This window comes from Macadamia integrifolia, chromosome 4 (genome assembly GCF_013358625.1).
Source record: "Macadamia integrifolia cultivar HAES 741 chromosome 4, SCU_Mint_v3, whole genome shotgun sequence".
Taxonomy (NCBI): domain Eukaryota; kingdom Viridiplantae; phylum Streptophyta; class Magnoliopsida; order Proteales; family Proteaceae; genus Macadamia; species Macadamia integrifolia.
This window is the reverse complement of record NC_056560.1, coordinates 5347346-5371753: the sequence shown is the minus strand read 5'-3', so window position 1 is coordinate 5371753 and position 24408 is coordinate 5347346. Positions and strand designations below refer to the sequence as shown.

Sequence of the window (24408 nt, the reverse complement as noted above, 5' to 3'; positions counted from 1 at the left end):
AATTGTGGAATACTGGAGAATAGAAGCTGATGTTCGTTTTCTTAATTTTTATGTCTTGTGAATTGAGCTTCAACATTTTAAGGGCAGTGGAATGTGATTTCCTGGAACTGAAAAGTTCCAAGGAGGCCGAAGCAGTTGTGTTACTACTCCCAGTCGAAAACGTTTTAGTTGGATCTCAAAGAATGAGATGATTAATGGAGATTCGGTGTTCTACATTTTCCCCGAGGATGTGCCTGAAACTATATCCTGTATTGAGTGAAGGAAGAAACTTTTATAAAATTATATTTTTGTACTGTCTCTTTTCTTGACAACCAAACATAGAAAACCAAAAAATTGTTCATACGCGGGGATCGAACCCGGGTCACCCGCGTGACAGGCGGGAATACTTACCACTATACTACAACGACATCTTTGATGTTGGGTTTTCATTTATTAATTAATTGATCAACTGTCTAACTCAATTCATATTTTATTCTATCAAATGGTAGTAGGGTCATGAATATGAATTAGATGGATTTGTGGACAAATTTTTTTTCTTTTGATATAAAATTGTTAGTTTGTCACCATACTACCTCTAAAGGTGGAGGTTTATGATTCCTTGCATAGACGTCGTGGTTGTAGATGTCTACAATTGTCATTTACTTATGACTTTTTGCAATCCCCTATCAATAAGGTTGATCCTATCAATAAGGTTGATCCTACATTGGTAGCGAAAGAAATTTGATCTGGTTTTGGATTTTCTCATATTGTAAGCCAAATTATGGGGTTGAGTTTTTTTAAGATCAGGTGGCATGGCAATTCTCTGTATTTATATATAGGGAGAACCATGTTGTAAGAAAGGTTGATGAAAAATAAATTGTAATTCTATATATATATATATATATATATTTTTTTTTTGGCCCTAAGATAATGGGACTGTTTGCTTATGCAGAAATGGTAAAATATAATCAACTCGAAGTATATAAATTGTTGTAAGCCAAAATACAAACAAGAAAATTGTAATTCATGGTAAAAAGCTGAAGGCCATCAGTTCATCTCTTCTGTTGAACTCGTGTGTTTCCATAAAACGCCTCCAATAACATTGTTCAACGCATGAGATACCATAGGCACAATGATGCTTGAAGATATGATGGCAGCATAGCCATAGGCAAATCCAACGAATGTTGCCCTGAAACAAATTTCCATAATAAGATCAGAGTCAAGTGGAAGTGTCTCTTCTCTCGCATTTGTCCCTCACATGTAGCTTCGGCATACCTGGCTCTATATGGCCCACTTTTAGAATTTTTGAACACTTAACAAAATATAAAGAAGATAAAAAGATGATTACCATATGGCAAAGGAGTATCTTCGACCACCACCCAAATGCAGAACTCCAAAAATGGCAGCAACTATTAAGGCACTCTTCCAATCGAGTCCAAATAGGGGAAGCAGTGCACCACGGAAAAGGAGTTCCTGGTCAAGAACATATTGGGCAACACCATATCACATTAAGGATCTGATGCATGAAGGCAACCTCGATTAACATACGACATGGCTGAGTATTACCTCACTGAACCCAGGCAAAAATGCCACAACTATGTAATCCACAGGTTGCAGTGAACTGAGTACCTGAAACACAAAGCATGCAAGACAATTTTCTAAGAACATGCGATTGGAGCCAACAGGGTTGCTGTGTGATATGCAATGAGTCTACACTAGTGTTCTATTATATCTTTTCCCTATGGATAATATTAGATCATGAAAATCACATTTTAATGTAAGGTTGCACCACTGTGACCTAGTGATCATAGGTTCAAGTCCAGAAACAGCCTCTTCACACTGTACTTCATGACACTTCAGGTTTGATCTCTAGTACTCAAGGTTCTAACAGTTGAAAGAGAACTTTAGGTGGATTTCAATAAAAAAAAATGTTCCTAGCATGCAACAGATCAGAATAAACTACAGAATTCTTTCAAGAAGTTGCTTGTTTGAAAGCGCCTACCTGCTGATTAGCTGCTTCACTAGACTCAGCAAAATCTGGCCATGTCTTCAGTAATAGGTATCGGCACGAAGATATCAATGCCACCAATCCTGTGATCAACTCAAGATGCCACAACTCGAAATCAACTGTATGTGAAAGAAAAAGAGGGCTGTCCTTTAGGGTAATGGAACAACTAGATCCTACGAACGAATGTGCATAGAAGTACGAAAAGACTAGGAGTGATAATACAAAGAAGAGGGAATACTTGAATAAGGGCCAACCAACCAAACATTCCTCACTCCATTCAATAGATTACTTTATTAGTGTTCAATAAGGTGATATGCAAGGGTTCTGGCAGATCTATCAATAGTCTAGTCCAATGTGCAATATGGACAATAGTGCAGAGACAAAGGCCAAACAGAGTGTTCTTAAAATGGTGGCTCCAACTACCTTATATGTTTGCAACAATGGGCAAGTATAATGATATGCCTACCCAGCAAATTCTAAGTGAGATTAAATTAGACATAGAATGAACAAGTTGAAAAGAGGATGAGAGCAGAAAATTATACATGATACTTTCGTAGAACGGTCGAGGAGCGGCAATCCTTCCATAGACGCAACATGAGAAGCCTGCAGAATTACAGGACAAAACAGAGAAATTGCACAATGGATGTAGATTGTAAGTGGTAACAACCATAAGTGTTACTGAAATTGAACCATTCCCCACCATCCCCCGCCCCAACCCAAACCACCCCCACCCCCCACCCCCACCAAAAAAAAAAAAAAAAAAAATTTAGAGAGAGAGAAACATGATGTGGGTCTCAAAGATTAAGTGTTACTGAAAGTGAATCATTTTTCAGAATTAAACCCAGAGGGTTTACAGAATTTGGGAGCAGAAACTCCTAACCTACCACGAAGGGAAAATGGAAATTGAACCAGTTCCTCATGTGGACAGTAAGATGGCAAAGCTATAAAAGATATGGAGGACAAAACCTACCTGCCGAATTACAAGACCCAGTGAGAGTATCAAACAGGAAGTGACAGTGCAGGCCTGAAGTACAGCACTTCTAGAAGGGCTTTCAGGGATATTATCCTTGGAAGCCAGGCCAGAGCCCCTGCTATCACCATTGTCGCTGTTACTAAATTCAACTCCAGAAGAAGCAGATCCCCTGCCATCGGCCGGCCCACTATATTCAGTTGAGGGGCCTTGTTTCTTAATAGTCGGAGGAGTTTTGGGTTTCTTCGCTTCCCCATATCTTCTCAACCTCTTCGCAGAAGTACGATCCGACGAAGCCTTAATAGTAGCTCCAAAACCCTGCAACAAGAACCCCAAAGAAGAAGAGAATGAAGGAGGACCTTTCACTCCCTCGGTGAAGTGCGAGGAGGTATACAAACTTACCCCGGGCAGACTACCAGGCGAAGTCTTACTTGTGGGAAAAGGGCCGTTAAGCTTTGGACCTAATCATATGCGACAACCTTTGTACGATCAAAGTGAGGAGCAATGCATAATTTCTTCGGGTGCGAGAAAGGGTTGAAAGAAGAGAAGAACTTAAGAGAAGCGGAGAGGACAAACCAGGGCAAGCGGCGCCGCCGCAGGGGAGGTAGATTCCGGCAAAAGGGCTTGTTCCTCTCGACAGCCACCAACAATTGACAATTACCATGTTCTGAAAAACTTGCCCTTCGCCGTTATAGCCGGAAAACTTCCACCCTCTCCGACGGCGTCTGGTGGTGACTTCTGCAATCTGCAATTGTTGAAACCTCCACCCTTCCTGGTATTATCTCTACGAATTGAGAAAGATTAGAAGATATTGGCCAACGTGGTGAGGGACCCTCATACATGGCAAGAGGATCGAGATATTTTATTGGGAATTCATGGAAAATCCACACCACAGTGGGTTCCGAATCGGCATCCAATCCGATATTTCAAAACCCTGACTTGCAAAGGGAAAAAAATGAAAAAAAAAATTGTACAAAAGAATGAAATTGATCTTAGACTATCTTAATTAAAATTTAGTATTCCTCATTCCTTCCAACATAATACATTAATAACTTTTCTTAAACTAAACAAGTTTCTCTTTATTAATAATCCCTCCATCACCAATACGCTGGTTCTTGGGCTTGAATTTCCTGCACCAGAGGGGTTTCCCTGCAACTGTGAACTTAACTTTCTCCTGACCATTCATAACCAATTCTATCATGGACTCTGATCTGAACACCACATTCCCAAACAGTGGAAAGCCCTCTTCTGGGTGATGCACAAAAACATCTTCAACACAATCTCCATATTTATCTCTAAAGAAGCTAACTATTTCTTCTTCTGTCAATGGATGACCATTTGAGAAAGTCAAGAACAAACGTTTTTGTTTTCCTGGAACTTGTGGCAGCCAAGGAAACCAGGCAGTGGCCATAGGGTTTAGCCCTGGATACCATGGCTGAGCCATTGGGTTCAAAGTTTGTTGGATTGGCACTGCAACTGGTCCAATACCTTCAACCATCATTAATGCTGCAAAGGGTGCAACTTGTGCAGTCATGGTGGAAGCAGCTTCAGTGCTTGGGTTATATCCAGGCATGCCTAACAGCCCAACACCACCAACCATGGTTCCCTGCTTTTGGCTATTACCTTCTCCAAACAGCTTTACCCATTTGGCTATCATCTTTGCAGCATCACCTATAGCACTCCTATCTGTATCTCCTGCCTTTGTAACCTCTCTGTAGTTGCCTCTGCTACTGTTCTCCAACTAAACCTCTCATGATCAACAAAAAACTCCCACCTGGGTCATTGCAAGAAACTCCTATAAAGACACCTTATTTGATCTTGTAAAGTTGGTTTAGATAGTTGATCCTCTGCAAGTTTGGGGTGGTGGGAATGTGATCACACAAATATTAATTTAGATCAGTTGCGAGGAAAAGATTGAAGGCACTAGAAAATAGGACCCAATTTATAGAACTAACAAGAGTAAACTCCTTTTGAGTGTTTTAATATTTGATTTTCTGTTACTAAAAACTGATTATGCCTTTAGATTAGTGATGATATTACGTTTTTATGTTAATTAATTTGAAAAAAAACCATATCTTTTAACTGAAGTTATCTCATTTTATTATGTTCTGCTTGATTAAAATAGGTGGGCTCTCTCTCTTATCTAACTTCCCTCAAGAAGTAAAGTTTACTAAATACACCAAACATGAATTTGAAAGTTACATCTCAAAGTTAATAGAACTGAGAATGTATTGAATGATTTAGAAACTCCAAAAACGGATCTTCTTAAGGAAGCTAATTGATGATAATGTACAAGTTGATGTAGTAATGAGGAGGTTAATACTCTTTATTTATCTTTTGTAGCTTATTTATGAACAAATACTAAACGGTACATGTTAAATGGATCAAGTCTTTCAACATCTTTCTACCCAAAAACACAAGTCTTTCAACATCTCAAAGGAATTACAATAGAATCTAAGCTTGATGTGGAGACATCAAAATATCAAATGGATCATCCCTTAGCTTTCTTTCGATAAAACCTTTTGTAATGGCCATGAAAAGGCGCACTCTATTGCACCTTGTGAACAGTGCTTTCCGAATGGATAACTTCCTTTACTTTACTCTTTTTTTTTTTTTTTTTTGGGTGTGGGGTTTTTGGGGATGTTGAGTAATTACCTATTGTTGGATAAATTAAACATATGTTTTTCTGTTGATTTGCGTGAAAGTAAATGACACTGAGTTGGTTTGAAAAAAAAAAAAAAATTGAAGGACCGAGTTTTTCCACACCCAAGGTCAAGGGAGAATGGTCTCTAATAAGATTGGACTCCTGTGTAGAGTTACAGGGGTTGTAGTAATGATTAGGAACAATCAAACACGTAATCCAAGGCATTCCTAGTCATTGGATGTGTGTTACATTACAGACGGTCTCAATCCTTTCTAATAGGCGATAGAGAAATACAACCATTGATGATAGTACTTTTCCTTCAAGTGCAATGAAGGAAAACTCTCCTTCAAACCAAAAATAAATAAATAAAGGAAAAACTTTCTCCTACATCAAATATGGTAGACAAAAAAGAAAGATTTCCTTCACCCATATAGAATGATTCATCTACGATTCTAAGGTCATGATTATTCCCCCTTATATGTTGAATTTTTGAAATTTTCTTTTCTTGTTTCTTACATTTGTCCAAGCATAATATATTAATCAAGGTGAAATAATTTCTCTTTCACCAAAGCTGGAGAAAAATGCAATCCTCACAGATGCCTTTTCTAACAAAAAAAAAAAAAATTCATTTTTGAAAAAGATAAAATGACATGAAAATCTAAAGTATGTTCAACAATGTTTAAGGAAAAACTATGTGGGTGATCTTCCAAAATTACTCCTAACCCTAATTATCCTTACTTTGAAGTTGATGGTGGTAATTTTGACCATTAAATAAACAGATCAATATCCAGATTAATCATGCGTCAAATTTTAGCTTCACATTCAAACATTTGCTTACCTTCCCACGAGTTGTGACAAAAATCAATGATCCTGATTTCACTTCATACCCGAAAAAAAAAAAATCCCATGGTGGAACCCTCAATTATGAGAAAAGCTTCGCTCAACGCATGCGTAGTATGACGAAGGCACAGAGATGTGTTGTAGTTCGTCACATTTAAGCACCTGACATGGGTAAAAGAGAATGAATCTTCTCCTGATTTTCGTCCAGATTCCTTGAGGTTCATGATAAGCCTTACAGCAGGAAATAGGAATCATAAGAGAGGAATTATTACAAAATTGAACCCTTTAATTTATCACATTTCTCTAAAAATCCCTCTTATTATTGGTTATTATAATTGCACACTTATTTTTGTATGAAATATATATATATATATATATATATATATATTTTGTTTTTTGGTTTTTTAAAAGTTTACTGATCACGGTGCTTTTCTTACAGTGGTTCTCTCCGTCAAATAGAAGTTCATCATGTAAGAGATTAAAAATTTCAAATGATTAATTAATTATATTTAATTAATTAAAAATTAGATGATAATTTAGACAAATAAACTTATAAATTTTAAGTATCAATAATCATCGCTATATGATAAAAATAAAATTTGACATAAAAAATCATTTAACATTATTTGATGTTAATATCAATTTAAGATTTAGAGTGGGTATTATATGGCATACGATAATAATTATAGTTTTTAAAATCATAAAGATTTTCATCTTAAGCAGAAGAAGAAAAAAGAGAGGGAGAAAAAAAAAAAAGATCAGCTATGAATATGAATCTATTAATAAAAGGGATAATTTGACTATTTTAAAACAGCATAAGAGAAAAATAGATAAGGTTTTTTTTTTTTTGGAATCAAATGTGAAATATAGGATTTTTTATTGAGGAGTTTGAGTAAATAGAGTGAGTTTAGGGAGTTTTGAGAATACGTAAAAGTGCGAGGATATTTTCACAAATCACAAGTTTTCCTTGATAAAAAGGTCAAAATGTGGCAGCTTTGATCTTTTTGTTTGCACAGACAGATTGCATAAATAGTGGGCGGCTCTCGCCCATGCTCTCTGGGCATGAACCTCTTCAGGCGGTTTTCATCCGAATTTCCAATTTCCCCACTGAGTGGGAGAAGAAATGGCGTCGTGGAACTCTCTTCCTCTCGAAATTTCTTACCAAATTTTTGGTTGGATTGCTTTCTTCTCATGGTCTATTAGTTTCTATCCTCAGGCTATACTGAATTTCAGAAGAAAAAGGTATTTTTATTCCTTTTTTCTTGCATTGATTATGGTTTATTCTCTGCTTCTTTGTGTATTTCTTTTCCATTTCCCCCTATATCTTTTCCTAATAAGATTTTGTGATATGGGTTCTGTTTGAATTTTGTTTCTGAAGTGTTGTGGGGTTGAACTTCGACTTCTTGGTTCTCAATCTCACGAAACACTCATCGTATCTCATCTACAATGCGTCCCTTTTCTTTAGCCCTGTTATTCAGAGGCAATACCACGAGAAGTATGGCTACAAAGAGGTTCGTGATCGGAAAAAAAATTATGTTTCTTACGGGCTTTACGTTTCTAGCTGATTTTTCTGATAGGGATGATGATAATTGTGATTGAAATCCATTTCGGCTTTGTGAATTTGTCTATATATTCGTTATTTGAATTTGAAACCTAAAAATTCTGATTTTAATGCTCCCTTCAACATTCATTCTACTTGATTTCCTGCATTTGTTCTGAATTATGAAAAAGAGAGAATTAATTTGGTCAACCAAATCAGTTTATCATTCGAAGAACACCAGTTACTGAAATTGGAACTAGCTGCGGGATATCATCATCAATCAGCTAATGGATGCCAGAGTAGTTTATAAATCACTTGTCGTCTAGGTGTCTGGCGATTTATCTTAATAAACATTTCTAACTTTTCTTGAGTGTTAAGATGAAGCACTTAATTTGAAATAGCGATTGAGTACAGTTCATGCTAATTTTCATTTTGCTTTATGTTTGAGATGCCATTATAATCAAGCTTATGGTTTCTCTTGATAATATGACCTTACGAATAGACCTTTAAAGTTGTGTTAAGAAATGGTGGTGCCAACTTGGTAAAACAATCTCCCCACCCTTTTTAAAAGCAAGATACACTACGTGTTTTTTTTTTTCTTCAATCAAGAGCCTGACCATTAGACATTGAATCTGCTTTTCTTTTATTTCTCTGTTGAGAGTTCTTACTGATTCAATCTTCTGTTTCGACTTGCTTAAGATTTTGCTTTTTTGAATGTATCAAAAGGTTGTCGATTTATATGGTCGAGGGTTTGTGTGTGTGTGAGTGTGTGATTGTTTACTGATTTCTTGCTGGTTGCTTTCTTTCTCGCAGATGATCCCAGTCGCTGCAAATGATGTAGCTTTCTCAGCACATGCTGTTCTGCTGACCGCAATTACTTTGTTTCAAGTTATCATCTATGATGTAAATGATTCTGTCATTTGAATTAAAATGATCTGTTTTCTTTTTTCTTGAAAAGCACAAAATTCTCAATTTTCTTGATGTGTCATTTACAGCGTGGGAATCAAAAGGTCTCAAAGACTTGTATGGCAATCACATCTGCTGTCTGGATTTCTGCTGCAGTCTGTGTGTTTGTAGCGTTGCCAAACCAGTCATGGCTTTGGCTTATATCTGTCTTTAAGTAAGTTCTGTCTCCCACTAAAGCACATAATTTGAGCCCATTTTTTAACTGTTTGAGAAAAACATAATTTGATTTTTTCAATTTAAATCTTCTGTGATCAATTGGGTAAAGTTACCTATGTGTAAGTTCTGTGACATTCATTGCATATCTCAAGCTTGCTTAAAGTACTTCTAATATAGAGAATCACACTTCAGTTAAAGGGAATTTCTTTTCTTTTCATTTCACACATGTTTATTAAAATCAGTATAGTTTATTATTGCTCATCTTTGTTGCTTTATCAAATAAAGCTGATTTGACTAGTTTCTCTTATTTGGGAATTGTTTGCCTCACTTTTACATTTTCTCTGCTAGAACCTTAGATATCTTTCAGCTTCATTTTTTATGAAAGGAAATGAAAGAATAGGTTAGAACTTGGAATACAGATGCATTTCTTCCTGAACTTCCACGTGAATATTGAAATATCTAGCTGCTTTTGATGTGATCCTATGGTTGCTTTCAATAAATTGATAAACAGCTTTCTAAAATTTCACTGAAAAACTACAGCTAATAATATCAAGTTTGAGTAATGGGCTAAGGTAGATAATTTATTGCAATGGGTAACTTTTATATGTTCAATTTATTTGAAACTTTCTTGGGGAAATTTTGATTGGTTTAGTTGTAGATTGAGTTTAATCTTTTGACAATGCTTTTTTATTGCAGCACAATACAAGTCATCATGACAACCATCAAATACATTCCCCAGGTTTCTTGCGCTTAATTTTTTTCCTCCCATACATGGTGCATTCTGTCTTCCTTGATTTTTTTTTTTCGCATACATATGACTGTGATTCAGGCTAAGAAGAGGATGTAAATCAGCACCTTTATAACCTTCATGGGCCTTGGGCCTGAAGGTGGGTAAATTATAGGCCTCTTAATGGAAGATTTATTGGCTAACAGTTGGATGGGCATGAAAGCAATGAATAGCCTTACAACCAGGAATATAATATGTCTTATGAGAAAGCACATATTTTCTGTCATGGTTCCCTTATGAATTTATAGTCCAGAATATGGTTCATAATTAGAAATATGTAATAATTGGTTAGTGATTTATGACTTCAGGTTTTATTTCTATTTTAGTTTACATTGGTTTTTGATTATCTTTTTTACTCAGAAAGAGTCGTAGTTTTCTAGGAAACCTATTTAGGATGTTTTTCTCTGCGTCTAATTTAGTCTAGACGGGGCCTACTTTTCTGTTTTACATATACAAAGAAGAAGAGGGTATGCATTTTAGATGAGTGGTTATTCCAATGAATAAAAATGTTCCAAGTCAATACTGTTTTGTATAGGTTGCATTTTTTGTAGCCATTATACTATTATAGTGCTTTAAGCTGTGATTTGGATCTAAGAATCCATTCTCATAAACAACAATATTTGAAATTTGATAAGTTAGATGTGTCAGTCACAATCTGCAATTTTCATCGATGACAACATTCTTCAACCAGCCCACTAATCCGTCCTATTGCTTGAACAATCTATCACTCTGTATTCATTATAAGTTCCTCAGATCAATTAAGACATCCCCTCTCTTATTACTTGACTGTTACCTTTGAACCTCATTATCCCTCGTACCCTCTCGAATGTTGAGTTTCTCTTCAAGAGCAGAGCCGCCACACTTGTAAGACATCCATGCCTGTCCTGCATAACAGAAAGGACTAAAGCCATGGACAACATGCTACGGGAGCAGTTTGTTGGAGAAAGATTGTGACTTCCAGTCCCACACCCTTAGCTCATTCCGAAGCCATAAACTATGAAGTCATTGAGAAGGTGGGATTGTGATTGGTCCCTCTCAATTCTTTTGAGAATAAAAGACCAATGAACAAAGCAAATAATAATCTCTTATCTTATTGTTCTTACAATTCAGTAGCAAAAACAGTTTTAATATTATGATCACCAAACCCTCAAGAGCCCAGTAAAATGTGCGTGTACTCACACACAGAAAAAATGAAAACAAAAGCTACTCCCATTGGATCCCCTGCAGTCCAATAATTGAAATACTAACTGTCACAGTAGTAGTAACTTTTTTAGACGGACTCTTAGGTGAGATCAACTAGGACCTAATATGTGGGTCTCAATTCTCTCACCTAACATAAGAAAGAGAAATTTAAGCTCGTGTAATGTTTTACATTCTATTTATGAAAAGATTCTGAAAAAGGTTAGCCTCTATTGATACCTGAAAAATAGAAGTTCAGAAGACTAGTCATTCACCTTGTGTTAATGAAATTCAGGCCATCATGAACTTTGGCCGCAAGAGCACAGAAGGATGGAGTATCGGCAACATTTTGCTAGATTTACTTGGAGGTCTAATGAACTATGCACAGATGGCTATGCAGTCTATAGACCAGGGTGAGTTACCTCTTTTGTCACAAAAAGTTGTCCTATCAGAATTTATACTCAGCTGTCTGCATTTCCCTATTAGTGGGGGAAAAAAACTCAGTTGCATGATGATGTATTTAAACCCTATTTCTTGCAGGTTCTTGGGTGAACTTCTATGGGAATATTGGGAAGACTCTTCTTTCCTTGGTATGGAATTTGTTTCGCTTTTCTCAGTACAACATATCCACTGATAAAAATTATTTCTTTCCTATACTTGTTGCCATTGAGTACTTGCATGTATGTTCATTGCTTTGGTCCTAATCTTTCTGTGTACTATGCCATAAAATGAGGTATAACATATTGAAATTCATATCTGAGATGCAAGGACAATATAACAAGCAAATTTTACCGCAACCTTTTGCATTAACAGACAGTTTTCTGCAATATTCCATGCAGTACTGTATGATGACCATGATAACTCGATAGTATTTTCATATTCTACTGTAATGTACATGTCTTTCTAACTTCAATACCCAATATATATCATTAAGCTATGATTCATTTCAGTGTCACCAATATTTGGCACCTAGCGTCTTAGCATTAAAAAAAATAAATTAAAAAGGAGGCAAACTAGAAGAAAAAATGAAAGAAGGAAGAATATTCCATCTAGCACTCGAAGGTATGGGTGGAACATCTAATTTTACTGTGAACCGATAGGCAATCATGCTGCTTTACTATGAACTGAACTCTTGATTGATTTGACCTTTTCTCAATGTATTTCTTCTGCACAATACATGTGTGCAACAATAAAAACCTGTATTTCATTCGAAAGAATGTATTCTCAAAGTTCTTTATTTTTCTTGATGATAATTTAGATTCAAATCTGTAGTGCCTGTTGTACCCTGTAGTTTACTTCTTTCCTGAGAGAGACTAAAAGGTCCAGAACTGAATTTCTTCTCTTTTCCAGGTGTCTGTCTTCTTTGACCTCCTCTTCATGTTCCAACATTATGTGCTATATCCATCCAAGAATGATATTGCTTCTCCAAAGGTTGATTTGGAAAACACAGCTCCACTTCTGAAGTCCTCTGATCCCTCGCCGGCAGAGAACGCATGAAGGCTATCGGCCTATCCTGCCTCGGCATTATTGTTGTAAAAAGGTCTCCATATACAAGTAAAAACTGGAACCTGCTTAGCACAACACAACAGCAAAAACTAGGATTTGATTAAACCCTTAATTTATCAAATTGTCATATCGCTTTGATGTAAATATTCTTCATTAAATTAAACTGTATTGGGTGCTAATGTTATATTTTCATTTTACTGTACTAGTACAACTGTAAACAGGATGATCTGAAATTCTGGATGTCTAGAAAATTGTAGAAAAATATTTCAATGTGCCACGTGCATAGTTATCGAGGCATTGCCTAGGCAACAAGGTGATTCAGCCTGAACTAACGCCTTAGATGCCTTGATTTTTGACCATCTTCCAGTGCCTGGGCTGCGTTCTCGCCTTATAACCATTATCACGTGAAAAAATGATGACGTGTTTAGGATATTATGTGAATTAGGCACATGTCAAATTTTAGGCCGCGATTCATATAAAGCTCTCACATGTTGGCATACCCCACTGGTAATACCTGATTTTTTCTTTTTAAAATGCAATCTCTTTACATATCCATGCACCCCAATTGTAGTGATATAGTTACTCAATACGTTGTTTTGCCACTTGGCATACTTGGATTAGAAAACTTTGGAGAAGTGGATCAGAATGTAATTCGCAAATACACAAAATTCAGCCCACCCAAACTGCGACATGACACTTATTGGGACGTCTGCGTGTCCAAGGTTGGAGGGCTTTGGGGTCACAGGGCGATATTGTCTCTGCACTGACTGACCCCATTACAACACTTGGAGCCGTGCAGCCATCTGATAAAGATTTTCAAAGTGATTTTTACCTTAAATAACCACTCTATCTGGAATTCTGGAGGACTTTGGAAACCCAAGGATTCGAAATCGACCCTTTCACCAGTATAACCAGTACTGCTTTATTCCTCACAGTAGTTGCGTTGCGTTGCGTTGCGTTAGATTCTGATTTCGTTCCTTAGAAAGCCAATTCCAAATCCGAAGAGGAAAAATGTCTGTAAAGAGCTACGGGAGCTACAGCAGCCGAATTGCTTTGCCGGACAATATGGAAATCGAGAAGATAAAGGCTGAAGTGAAAGATGGTGTGCTAAACATAACCATTCCCAAGGTCTCATCTTCCACCACTGAAGTCTTGGGTATCAATGTCCAACAGTGTTTATTACCATAAAATCATCTTCTAGAATTCCCCTTTTTTTCCTCTTCCTTCCTTACTCTGGATTTTACAATTGATAGTAAGCAAAGCAAGTGCTTTTGAGTGCCACGAAATTTCATTTGATAGACCTGAATGTTGCTCTCAGCTTTAGAGCTTCAGGATTTAAGAAAAAAAATTTAGGAACTGATCTTGGTAGGGTTCTCCAAATTAGAGAACCCTCAGCAAAAAATTGGCGTATGCCGCTATGTGCAACGAGCACACGGTATTCTTTAGTAAAAGGCGAAAGAATAGTTCGCTCTGTGCTCACTGCGCGGCTGCGTGATTGTGTGATATGGTGGAGTGGCTTTTAAATAGAGTGTTGGAGGGTTCAATCGCTTCACAATTCCGATGTGGGACTATTTCCTTGTTCTAAACTTTAAGATGGATTGATTGACCAGCATGAGCCATTTTTAAGGTTCAAACAGAATTTGACCAATTCCGATACTGATTGGAAATGGAATGGACAGGACCTGATTCTGATCCCGATTCCGAGTTTATTGATTGTCCCAAAATAATGTATTAAAGATCAAATGGTTGTAAATTCTGTGAAGGTCATGAGAAATTAGCTTATTTACAGTTGAAACTACACATTCCCTTGTTCATTGTTGGGCTTGTGCTGGGGTGTAACTAAATCGACTTACAAGAACCAAAATGGAAGATTTGTGGGGATTGATGGTGGTGTCAATGGGTTGGATTCAGTCCATGATGTATTCCGTAAACCCTTCTTTAGATTCATAGGAAAAACTTCGAAACAGAAACATTCAAACCTCATATCTGGAGGGAACAACTGGGGAAAAAGAGAAGAAAGACTTCGCAGCATGAAAGCAGCTTAACTCAATTCTCTGCAAAACTTGAAGATGTGGGTGTTCTTTTAGTATTGCCATTTGGACACGATAAATTAAAGTACAAATCAATGGCAACAATAGATTTGTTTGATTCTTTATATCATGCTCCTCTCACCCTATCACCTACCCACCCCCATCTACTAAGACGGGGAAAAAGGGTTAAAAAAACTGTTCCACAAGCACAAGTAGGACATGAACTTATAACCCAAGCTGCTTCCTGCTTCCTGCTTCCTGCTTCCTGCTTCCTGCTTCCTGCTTCCTGCTTCCAGCTTCCAGCTTCTTCATAGTAGATCCTTCCCTGATCTGTACCCACAGAGAGAGATAGAGAGGTCAGTATTCACAGTCATGAAGACCAAAGCAGCAATCTCTGTAAAACATTCAAATGCAATTGCCTAGCTACTGCAAAGTCGAAAGAAATATAAATTCAATCCGCCAACGATAACCAACAGAAGTTCAGTGGAGAGTTATATTAACAATGGTAGACAAATCTACAAGTTATTTGACTGAAATACTAACTATCATCCAAAAATAATAAAATTTAGTAGTTGGAAAGTGCAAGTAAATTATATATTTTGTCATACTTTTCAGTACACATATCAAAGTAATTTTGGCTGAATTTTTTAGTCACAGAATTATTGTTGGTATCAACTGGAAATTTTCCACTTTGTTTTTCTTTCAACTTTTTATTGCGAAACTTCACAAGCAGAGTCACGGGCTTTCGTTTCTTCAAAAGTGTTTTATGGGATGAAAATAGTTATACTTGGGTAGAGGAGAGTTCTCATTAAAGTCATAAATGGCAGTAAGTTTGATTTGCAATAGGAAAGACTGTTTAGAATTTTAGAGTTTCAAAAGCAAGTCTAGTTCATTCCTAAACCAAGTAAATTGAAGTAGAATTTTTCCTAATTTAGGAACTTCCTCAGGTCTATATTATCTTCGAATTCAAGCAGGCAGCAGTGAGACCAAGTATTTAATTGGTTAATCCAACTTAGATTTCATAATTCAGATAGGAGTTCCAGTTCCAGTCCCAGTCAGCCTAGTCAGATGTTCTCTGCCTTTTCTGTTCTATTTTTACTTCTTGCAGTGACATATGAAGCTCTAAACTCTTGTGAACCTTTAAATAAACATCAATCATCTGCAAATATGACTCATAATTCCTAAAACCTTTTTAAGTCCCCTGGTATATCTATTCCCATCAGGTGTATATTCCCCAGGAACTCAATGTGATTTATGGTAATACGGTATTGGGGGAGGAAAGCTAAGATATTATTATACTTATTAATACAAAATCTTTATACTAAGTTAACAACCATTTAGACATATGGTTGTTTGGTTCCTCTCTATTGCCCACACTCCACAGCATTCAGGGTGATTAGAGTTTGCAGCTTAAAGTTCATTAGAGATTTTTTTTTTTTTTTTTTTCATCGGCAACTTCATGGTTAGAACTTGGAAGAAAATCAACCACTTTTTAAAGCAAACAGAATACGACATATCACAATGACCTGAATGCCTTTCCAAGAAAAACAAATTATTGCAGAGGCTTATCTGTTCCTCTAACAGTGATTTCCAGGACCAAATTCCCCAGCACTAGCACGGTACAGAAATGCTGTGACAAAAACCAGAACCCTGGACTCCACTCTGATAAACTCCTACCCTTCATAGTCATTATGAAGGATATCTTCATAATGCATTCCCTAATGGTTATCCATCCCCTCCTTTCTGTTAAACTTTTGACAGCCACAGCCTGAAGGGCAGAATGTAAAGTCAAAGTTGAAAGTGGATTCATCCATTTGCTTTCTTCTAGCCCCACCAGTAGCCTGGATTTCAACAGAGCAAAGTAGCTATGTTCCTTCTTTAATAAATCAAACTCCCATCAATATCAACTACTTTGGACAACAAAACCAGTCCAGGGAGGCATCATTAGTTAAGAGGGGCATACCAGACAGACCATGATTCTGATGGCAATATCGACAGAGGGCTAAGGTTATGTATACTATGAAATTGCAATCGTACATCATATTCATATACATGTAATACCTGGATAGCTACATACCAAGACATGCTTTCGTCATTCTTAAAAGCAGCTGGAAATAACCTCACTCATTCATATAGACTGAAAAAATAAATTGAGATTCATTTCCAAGCAGGGCAGCCCTTACTAGAAGAACCGTTTTTTGGGTTAGAAAGATGACTTATTCATGCAGATTCAATGGCATTAGGTTCAAATGATTTTCGAACCACACTGTTGATCAAACAGCCATCACAATGGAAATTCACTAGAAGTTGCAACTTATAGATTCATAATGAGGAAGACTGCATTAAAGCTCAAATGTAATTGAAATAGGAGATAAAATGAATCATATAAGAAATCAATCATTAAAAATGTAATGGAGGTTTGATAAATGAAGCATCAAAGTAAGGTAAAATAAGAGAGGATAAATTAATACCCCAAATTCTGGTAATGGTACCTTCACTAGTCCACCATAATACCATCTCTGGACTCCTCTCCAACCTCTTCCTGAGATCTTATCCGCCCGCAAACATTGCACTCCATGAGATCAGGAGTAGCCTCTGATGGTGGTAGCGGAGCCAATGTACCCCCACAGTTCTCTGTGTCACATAAGTATCGCAGAAAGAAATAAGCGTGAGGGAAATCAACATCTTCTTCAATGGCATTCTCGTCCTCCTCTGAACCCTCTGAACCCTCCATTTGCTCGTCGTCTTCGTTGTCCTCTTCCATGCCGTCCTCTTCCTCCTCTTTCCAATTCATCTCCACCTTACAACGGTCACATTGACAGGTAAATCCATAATCCTCCAACAACCTCCTCTGCCTGTCCGCATAGTTCCAGTTCACTGGGAAATAGCTCAAACATATCTCCTGCCCTTCCGGAATATCATGGATAGCTCTCACTATAACGTCCGTGTTCCGATCCCCAGCACTATCCACATAATCGAACCTACAAGCATTCGGAAGACAGTCATGGTTGAAGAAAGAAGCTTTGGGGTAGATAACATAAGCTCTCACTGTTCTCTCCTTGTCTTTATCAAATGGTTGCATCAAACCAAAGGCGTTTTGTTTGTCCTTTGCGAGCAGAGCAGCAGTAAGCTCCGGAGAAAACCCAGCAAAACTCTGAGGAGGCAAGAGAGAAGCGATGAAAGAGTGGAGGAGAAGGGTTTCTGCATTCTGGGTAGAAGGAGGTTCACCTTGAAGTGACAGTAAGAGCTGGAAATTGGAAGGGGAGACAGCAGTGAGGTTGTAAGCGGAAACAAGGAACTGGGCTTGTATTTGGAGGTCTGGGGTTAGATACTGAGAGTTACGGATACAGTTTAGGGCTTGGCAGACCCAGGGAGAGTGGGACGAGGCAAGGGCGATGGATTGACAATTAGGGCTGCAGAAGAGGGTGTTAATTGAACAGGAGTTGCAGGTAATGGCTGGAGACGAAGGGACCAAAGCGTCTAGCCTTCTGAAGCAGTTGGAGCAGAAGTTAGAGGGAACCCCATTTTGAAGAGGAACAGCGGAGTAAACAAGGATTGGAGAATCTCTGAGAAGTACTTGACCAGGTTTTACCGACTGGGAAGCAATCAAAGCTCTCCCTCTCCCTTCAATCTCCTTTACTTTGATAAGCGGATTTGATGTTATCTCGGACATGTTCTTCTCTTCTCCGATGGGTAGCTATGTAGAATGGGGACTCGACTCTCTAGTCTCTTCTATTGTTCAGTAGGGCCGCAAAACTGAAAAACTATAGCGCTTACGCTCTCTCGTTCTCTCGCTCTTGCGCTCCAGCGCTCTAGTTGTAGGAAACAACCAATAAGAGCGGGTTTCCAGCACCAGCGTACTCTACGCAGCCTGGCAGCATTGTTTCCCCTTCGGTGTCAAGTACATAGAATAGTTCTGTGATCGTGGCAGAAACCATGGGGTGTTTGGTTCGGTAAATCAAATGGTATATGTATTGAATATGAATGTCAATCTTTTGATAGATATTTTTCTGAATTATGTTTCTTTCTGAAAAATCGTTTGGTTGCCTTAAGGCTAGTGCATGTTTCTCGCGGGTTGAGATATTGGCTTCCGTAGAGAACGACTTTGTACTTTTTCCTTTTATACTAGGTGATAAAAATGTTGCTCAAATCTAAGTTTAAGTGTTGAGGTGAACTCAGATTTAGAACACATCCTTTGTAATATGGTCATTTATGAAAAGTAAGATGCTCACTTATGAGGGTCATCCTAGTAGAACCAAACAACTCCAAAAATTCAGAATTATCATTTTAAAAAATGTCGCCCACCACCCCAAAGATTTATCGAACCAAACACCCCGAATTCTGGAACTGTTGGGGGTGGAGTGTTTGGTGGAAGCAAAGATAAAGCAACACTACAGTATCGTAGAGCGCGAGGCTGCAACTATTGTTGAGAATTGGGAAAGAAACAGAGTAAGAGATGGAAGGAGAGTCTCATGCGATTAAGAAGAGAGTCTTGGTGACGTTCGATGTCGATGGAACTTTAATGCGTAGTACGGGTCCCTCATCAAATCGACTGCACCGCCGAGCTTTCTCTCACGCTTTCCTCGACGTTTTTGGCATCGAAGGAACCATTGACGTGATTGAGGTCCCTCTCTCTCTCTCTCTCTCTTTCAAAGACGAAATCGGAGTGGTTTTGTTACTTTCTTTAGAGATTTTCAGGACCTCTCTATTACAGTGCAATGTAATTCCTGCGTTTGCTTTCCTTATAGGGGTGAATTGAACATCATGATTCTTTCCTTTCTGGATATATGAGATACCCACTTTCGCATAACTTGCAGGAACTTCAAAACTTGGATGCGTAGATTGGTTTTATAATTTTTTATTACACTGCTTTCCTACTTTTGCAGAAAGAGGAGGATTGCAATATGGGCAGTCCACGGTTAGGTTTAAAAAAATGTTTATGATTTGCTTCGGATAACTTAATTTCATGTAGCCCATTAGAAAATGGGTTATATAAAAATTCAGGGCATGAACTCCGTGCGTTGCATTCCCAAAAATTAAAATTGTCACTTTTCTTATTTGTGCTTGATAGTTTCACCACCTCCCAAATGCCTCCTAATGACGGTAATGCTACTGTATTGGTGACCAACGCATTAGACCTGTTAAATTGTGTCATCCCAACTTTGGTTTAGAAAACCTCAAGGACCCGTCACCTGTCTTTTGGTAGTTGTTGACTGTTGTGACAAGGCAATGCAGTCTTGGGTGCTTGCTTTTGTGAAGATCTGATCATTTGCAGCAGCTTCCTAGGTGATAGTATGAAGAAGATGCCATTTTCGTTCCTGTTTGCAAAACCATACATTTTTTCTCTTTTGGTAGTTGTTGTTGATGGAAGAGGTATAGTGAATGGCTGTTTCATTAACAATTAATGTACTTGTTGCAGCATCATGGACAAACTGATCCTGCAGTGATTGTGAATACACTCGTGCACTACGGCATACCATCTGAAGTTGGTAACTTTGGTGCTTAATACATTTCTCATTTTTGTACTCACTGGATACTTCTGAATTGTATGATTTGAAGCTCTGTAACCCTTGTAATTATTGACGAAAGATGTTCAATGGCATTATTTAAATTGAATATTTAGTACTGTCATTTTTTAAAGCATGTATATTTTTTGAGATATGGATGTAAGGCTGTAATCCATGTGTACCGCATTCTAATTTCATGCTTTATTTATAATCCGTTTCTTGTCCTGCACATGGTTATATTGTTCTGATTACCTACTGTTAGGTTAGCTCATTTAATTCTTTAGTATATTTGGTCATAATTCAGGATAAATTACATGGTTACTAATTGTTTTTGAAGATTTCATGTGAACATTTATTACGTTCTTCATTATCAGATACTATGCCTATGGATGTAATAATGCTGTATGCCTGTATCCCAGTAAGTCCTGTTTTCATGGGGTCCTTAGAGGGGCGGATTGGAGATTGTCCTAGCTGTTCACATTTTTTGCACATAGTAGTTACTCTCAAGACTTGAGCCTGCATCTTCACGCTGGCTGCTGAGTGCTGTACCATAGCATATAGATGCAATACAAATTTATAAATAATATTATATCATGGAGAATAGTTTTTGCATCAAGATACATCTCAGCAATTGGTGATTTCATCATAATGGTTGTAGCTCATATTAGTTGGACTTCATCATAATGCACAAAGTAGTTACTCTCAAGACTTGAGCCTGCGTCTTCACGCTGGCTGCTGAGCGCTGTACCATAGCATATAGATGCAATACAAATTTATAAACAATATTATATCATGTAGAATAGTTTTTGCATCTAGTGTAGATACATCTCAGCAATTGGTGATTTCATCATAATGGCTGTAGCTCATATTATTTGGACGGGAAACACTTTTTACACACAAAAGATTAAATGCTTTCTGGAAATATATCAGTGTAGATTAGTGGAGCCAATGGAGCCAACCCTGTCCAACCTCGGGCGAGTTGCAATCTCCTAAACCAAAGCCTTCTTTGATGGAATCTCTTCCGCAGCTTAGCTGGTCCCAAATTTTATGTAAATGTTTCCACATCCTTGTTCACTAAAATTTTGTCCAAATTGCACACTGTGTCTCCCATTGGTTTGGCTTATTGCCTTGTGCAAACTGTACTGCAGAAAGTTATGGTTAGTATATCCTGCATCTGCAAGAAGGGGCATCCCCTGGAGTATATGTTCAAGGTCTATTCCTTAACAGTGATTTCCATAACTTTGGTACCAACGAGAGACTTTTGTTTCTTAACTCTAGAGAAACAATTGCAAGAGAACATGAAGTTATAAGGAATAACCTAAAGCATGCAATTTTCATGCCAATTCAGACTTTAGGATGGTAGCATTCTGGATACCAAGAGCATGCATTGTATGCTCGCATCAATATCAGAAAATTTTATGAATTAAATGCAGCATTCTTCTCAACCTGCTCTGTCATTATGCAAAGACATTTTTTTCAGGAGTATACACTTTTTCATATCTAGTATTTGTAGAATGGTGTATGTTTACTTTTCTGAAATACTGTTATTCCACTTTTTTCCCTTGTGAAGGTGGCTTCTGAAAAATTGCCTGTTCTAAAGTCAAGAATGGTAGAGTATGCTCTGGAGCATGCCAAAGATGTTGGAGAGGGTCTTGAGGTGCTTCCTGGAATCGAATCGCTCCTTCAAGCATTGGCATCTAACGAAAATGTTGCCATAGGTTTGGTATGTTTACCATTCCCTTCTTCTACAATGTCAATGCTTGATGGGATGTTAGGCTATCCCCTTAAGTTTACCCATTGAGCAAGTTTTTTTCTGTATGATAATGGATGAATTCCTTCAAGTTTTGTATGTACTGAGGGTAAGTGTTACATCAGCTCCTATTTCTTCTTTTGGTGGCAAAGATGCTCTGCTAGTCTCAAAAGGTCTTGGAAATAAACATTAGAGTGATTCCTTCAGAATTCATGTTCAAAATAACCAAATTGTTGAGTTACTGACAAGCCCAAAATACTCATATGGAACTCAGATAAATGTGGTAAAAGTTGTTGGTACAATAGGCTGTTTGTCATCTTAAGTTATGGGGGAGCCTTCTTGTGATGAATTTGAATGGGAATCTTCTTAGCTGACTGTGTTATCTTGACTTTGGGAGGTTGCCTAGATGAGCTTATCTTCTGTTCTACTATTAAATCTGAAATCTTTCCCTTCTTTTTCACTCTTTAGGTCACGGGTAATTTGGAAGAGATTGCATGGATGAAGATGGAAGGTTTGGGTATCAAAAAATACTTCACAGCCCCTTATTTCGGAGGGTAAGTTGAAATATTGTCAGTGCTTTCTCTTCTTAGTCTGAAAACCTCTGTTTATTGTATTATTTTGTAATGCTTTCATATCAGCTTTGGAAGCGACCACATTGATCGAGGAAACCTTGTAAGGATTGCAGCAGAGAGGGCCGAGAAGCTTTTCCCTGGGGAATTTGACCTGCGGGTTCATGTTGGAGACACGGTACGCCACATTTTGTTCTTCAGTTTGCTGTGAGGCTAATCTGTTCAAATGTATATTGGTTATGGTCCCCTGTTGGATTGCTTTCCCATCAAATTGAATTATTACATATATAATCATATATGTGTACAAGTTATGTTTTTCTAATATGTACTTTTCCTTCTTGTGTTTCAGCCAAATGATATTCGTGCTGGTGAGTTTGGAGGTGCCCTGGCAGTAGGAGTTTGTACAGGTGTATTTAATAAAGAGCAGCTGGAACAGGTGAGCACTGGAGGTGCAGTCATTCTTGCAGATCTTTGTGACATTGAAGGCTTCATGAGGTTGCTTGGCATCCAAGGTTAAAGCTTATTTACTGGTATTCCTTCTATGGGGAAAATGAAGTAATGACCCTCATTCACAAATTATGACATTCCGGCTTCAATCCATTTGCTCTGTACAAAAGACTATTATTATAAGTTGTTTCATGGCTTAGTGATAGTTTTGGAACCATTTAGAATATGGTAGTATGTGATATTGTGACTAATCATGGTAAATTAAGAGCAATCCTATGCACAAGGCTCCCACTACTGCAGGGTCTGGGAGGGGCAAATATACGCAGCCTTACCCCCTACCCCGCAGGAGAGGCGACTTCTGAAGTTTAAACTTAACATGTTGCAATAATAAACTATATTCTGTTATTCTCGTTGGAATGTCAGCTGAGATGAGCAATGTGAACTTCCACTGGGAAAACAAGGATTCTCTGATATTTGGTTTATATAAACTAGATCCCATAGTTCGTGATTCAGGTTTAACAACAGAATCTGTCGATTCGACTTGAAATGGACCGGCACCTGTTTGCAATTAACCTTAATTCTTTATTTAAGGCGGACAAGCCATTGCGTACATTTACACGCCCCCTCCCCCTCTCCCCTCATAGGCATTCTCTCTTCATTTAACGATATGAACCCCTTTTACATAAGCTTGTAAAATTTCAGCCCAAATCAGGAAGACCAACCGAAACTGACTGGTTCAGTTAGATCGAATCGAATCCTTATCAGTTTGGGTTTATGAAACTTGTAAAAATCGAGTTGCATCAACCAAATGCACCGATAGAGATCGATAACTGGATCGAACCCAATAAAAAACTGAGACTGGATCAATAATAACTTGACAAGACACTGAAAAAAAAAACAGAAGGATTTCTGATCATTTCCATGTGTATATATACATGTAAACCCGAACTGGGTCAAGCCAAAACCAATAGCAGCCCAATTATGATTTACGACCTGATAACAAAAAACTGTAAGAAACTGGAATAAATCCGACCAAAACCAAACTTGCTTAACGATTGGGTTTCAGGTTGGCCAATGACAGAAACCAAACATGACCAAACCCACTGATTGACACCTTTACTTGTATTCTCCCCCTTTTAGTATGTGGGTAATGCTAACTCGATCGCTCTCCCTTCTACCTTAAAAACGGGTGTGTTTGATTTAACAGTAAAGTATGAATGTTACAACCTGATGGTCAAGCCGTCGAAATAGTCTCTCGACATTCTCAGGGTAAGACTGAGTAATTCTCACCCCCAGACCTCGCACATGTGGTAACGCCCTTTTTATTGTTGACATGTGTTGTGGTGATATTGACCTTTCTAACGAGCATTTCCTGATTAGACCTCCCTCCAAATCTTTATTGTTCTTCCAACTAACCCTAACTTGAATTGATGAATTTTGTGATCACAAGTCATGGCATTTACTGAACAGAACTTGCAGAGGCATAGATTAACAGGTAGAGATGCATTTATGTTGAAATTTAAAACCTCC

At 37.8% G+C, this 24408-nt stretch overlaps 4 protein-coding genes and 1 non-coding gene across 7 annotated transcripts; 2 read left to right on the top strand and 3 right to left on the bottom strand.

The window, feature by feature from the left end:
- Positions 1-926: 926 nt before the first annotated feature.
- Positions 927-3842, bottom strand: LOC122076146. 2 transcript variants are annotated; one of them, XM_042641452.1, is made up of 8 exons: positions 3534-3842; positions 3360-3418; positions 2958-3275; positions 2530-2590; positions 1982-2106; positions 1546-1608; positions 1328-1452; positions 927-1168 (listed from the first exon to the last, which is right to left on the bottom strand). In XM_042641452.1, the coding sequence occupies exons 1-8, from the start codon at positions 3619-3621 to the stop codon at positions 1027-1029; spliced, it is 981 nt and encodes a 326-aa protein (XP_042497386.1). In that variant the 5' UTR covers positions 3622-3842; the 3' UTR covers positions 927-1026. The 2 variants fall into 2 exon arrangements, with proteins under 2 accessions (XP_042497386.1, XP_042497385.1); XM_042641451.1 differs by having other exon boundaries at positions 2958-3418.
- Positions 3843-7457: 3615 nt separating this feature from the next.
- LOC122075541 (cystinosin homolog) lies at positions 7458-12780 on the top strand. Its single transcript, XM_042640602.1, has 8 exons — positions 7458-7683; positions 7820-7952; positions 8795-8884; positions 8977-9101; positions 9800-9842; positions 11365-11482; positions 11610-11659; positions 12420-12780. Exons 1-8 carry the CDS (start codon positions 7565-7567, stop codon positions 12564-12566), a joined length of 825 nt encoding a protein of 274 aa, XP_042496536.1. The 5' UTR covers positions 7458-7564; the 3' UTR covers positions 12567-12780.
- A 1164-nt stretch (positions 12781-13944) lies between these two features.
- On the bottom strand, positions 13945-14064 carry LOC122077685. Its single transcript, XR_006139926.1, has one exon. It is a non-coding gene; the product is annotated as a U5 spliceosomal RNA (small nuclear RNA).
- A 566-nt stretch (positions 14065-14630) lies between these two features.
- On the bottom strand, positions 14631-18409 carry LOC122075235 (histone-lysine N-methyltransferase ASHR2). 2 transcript variants are annotated; one of them, XM_042640195.1, is made up of 2 exons: positions 17077-18409; positions 14631-14935 (listed from the first exon to the last, which is right to left on the bottom strand). In XM_042640195.1, the coding sequence occupies exon 1, from the start codon at positions 18276-18278 to the stop codon at positions 17103-17105; it is 1176 nt and encodes a 391-aa protein (XP_042496129.1). In that variant the 5' UTR covers positions 18279-18409; the 3' UTR covers positions 14631-14935; positions 17077-17102. The 2 variants fall into 2 exon arrangements, with proteins under 2 accessions (XP_042496129.1, XP_042496128.1); XM_042640194.1 differs by having other exon boundaries at positions 17098-18409.
- A 534-nt stretch (positions 18410-18943) lies between these two features.
- On the top strand, positions 18944-23102 carry LOC122075923. Its single transcript, XM_042641147.1, has 6 exons — positions 18944-19229; positions 20025-20090; positions 21683-21835; positions 22331-22416; positions 22501-22609; positions 22781-23102. The coding sequence occupies exons 1-6, from the start codon at positions 19062-19064 to the stop codon at positions 22946-22948; spliced, it is 750 nt and encodes a 249-aa protein (XP_042497081.1). The 5' UTR covers positions 18944-19061; the 3' UTR covers positions 22949-23102.
- The last annotated feature ends 1306 nt before the right edge of the window (positions 23103-24408 follow it).

Bases quoted from the DNA above. Each gene is read 5' to 3' on its own strand.
- LOC122075923 (XM_042641147.1), top strand. From the start codon at position 19,062: ATGGAAGGAGAGTCTCATGCGATTAAGAAGAGAGTCTTGGTGACGTTC. The intron at 20,091-21,682 runs GTTGGTAACTTT...TCCCTTGTGAAG, and splicing joins ACTACGGCATACCATCTGAA to GTGGCTTCTGAAAAATTGCC. The intron at 22,610-22,780 runs GTACGCCACATT...CTTGTGTTTCAG, and splicing joins GGGTTCATGTTGGAGACACG to CCAAATGATATTCGTGCTGG.
- LOC122075235 (XM_042640195.1), bottom strand. From the start codon at position 18,278: ATGTCCGAGATAACATCAAATCCGCTTATCAAAGTAAAGGAGATTGAA.
- LOC122076146 (XM_042641451.1), bottom strand. From the start codon at position 3,621: ATGGTAATTGTCAATTGTTGGTGGCTGTCGAGAGGAACAAGCCCTTTT. The intron at 3,419-3,533 runs GTTTGTCCTCTC...GCATATGATTAG, and splicing joins CGGCGGCGCCGCTTGCCCTG to GTCCAAAGCTTAACGGCCCT. The intron at 1,169-1,327 runs GTAATCATCTTT...AATTTGTTTCAG, and splicing joins AGATACTCCTTTGCCATATG to GGCAACATTCGTTGGATTTG.
- LOC122075541 (XM_042640602.1), top strand. From the start codon at position 7,565: ATGGCGTCGTGGAACTCTCTTCCTCTCGAAATTTCTTACCAAATTTTT. The intron at 9,102-9,799 runs GTAAGTTCTGTC...TTTTTATTGCAG, and splicing joins TGGCTTATATCTGTCTTTAA to CACAATACAAGTCATCATGA. The intron at 9,843-11,364 runs GTTTCTTGCGCT...AATGAAATTCAG, and splicing joins CCATCAAATACATTCCCCAG to GCCATCATGAACTTTGGCCG.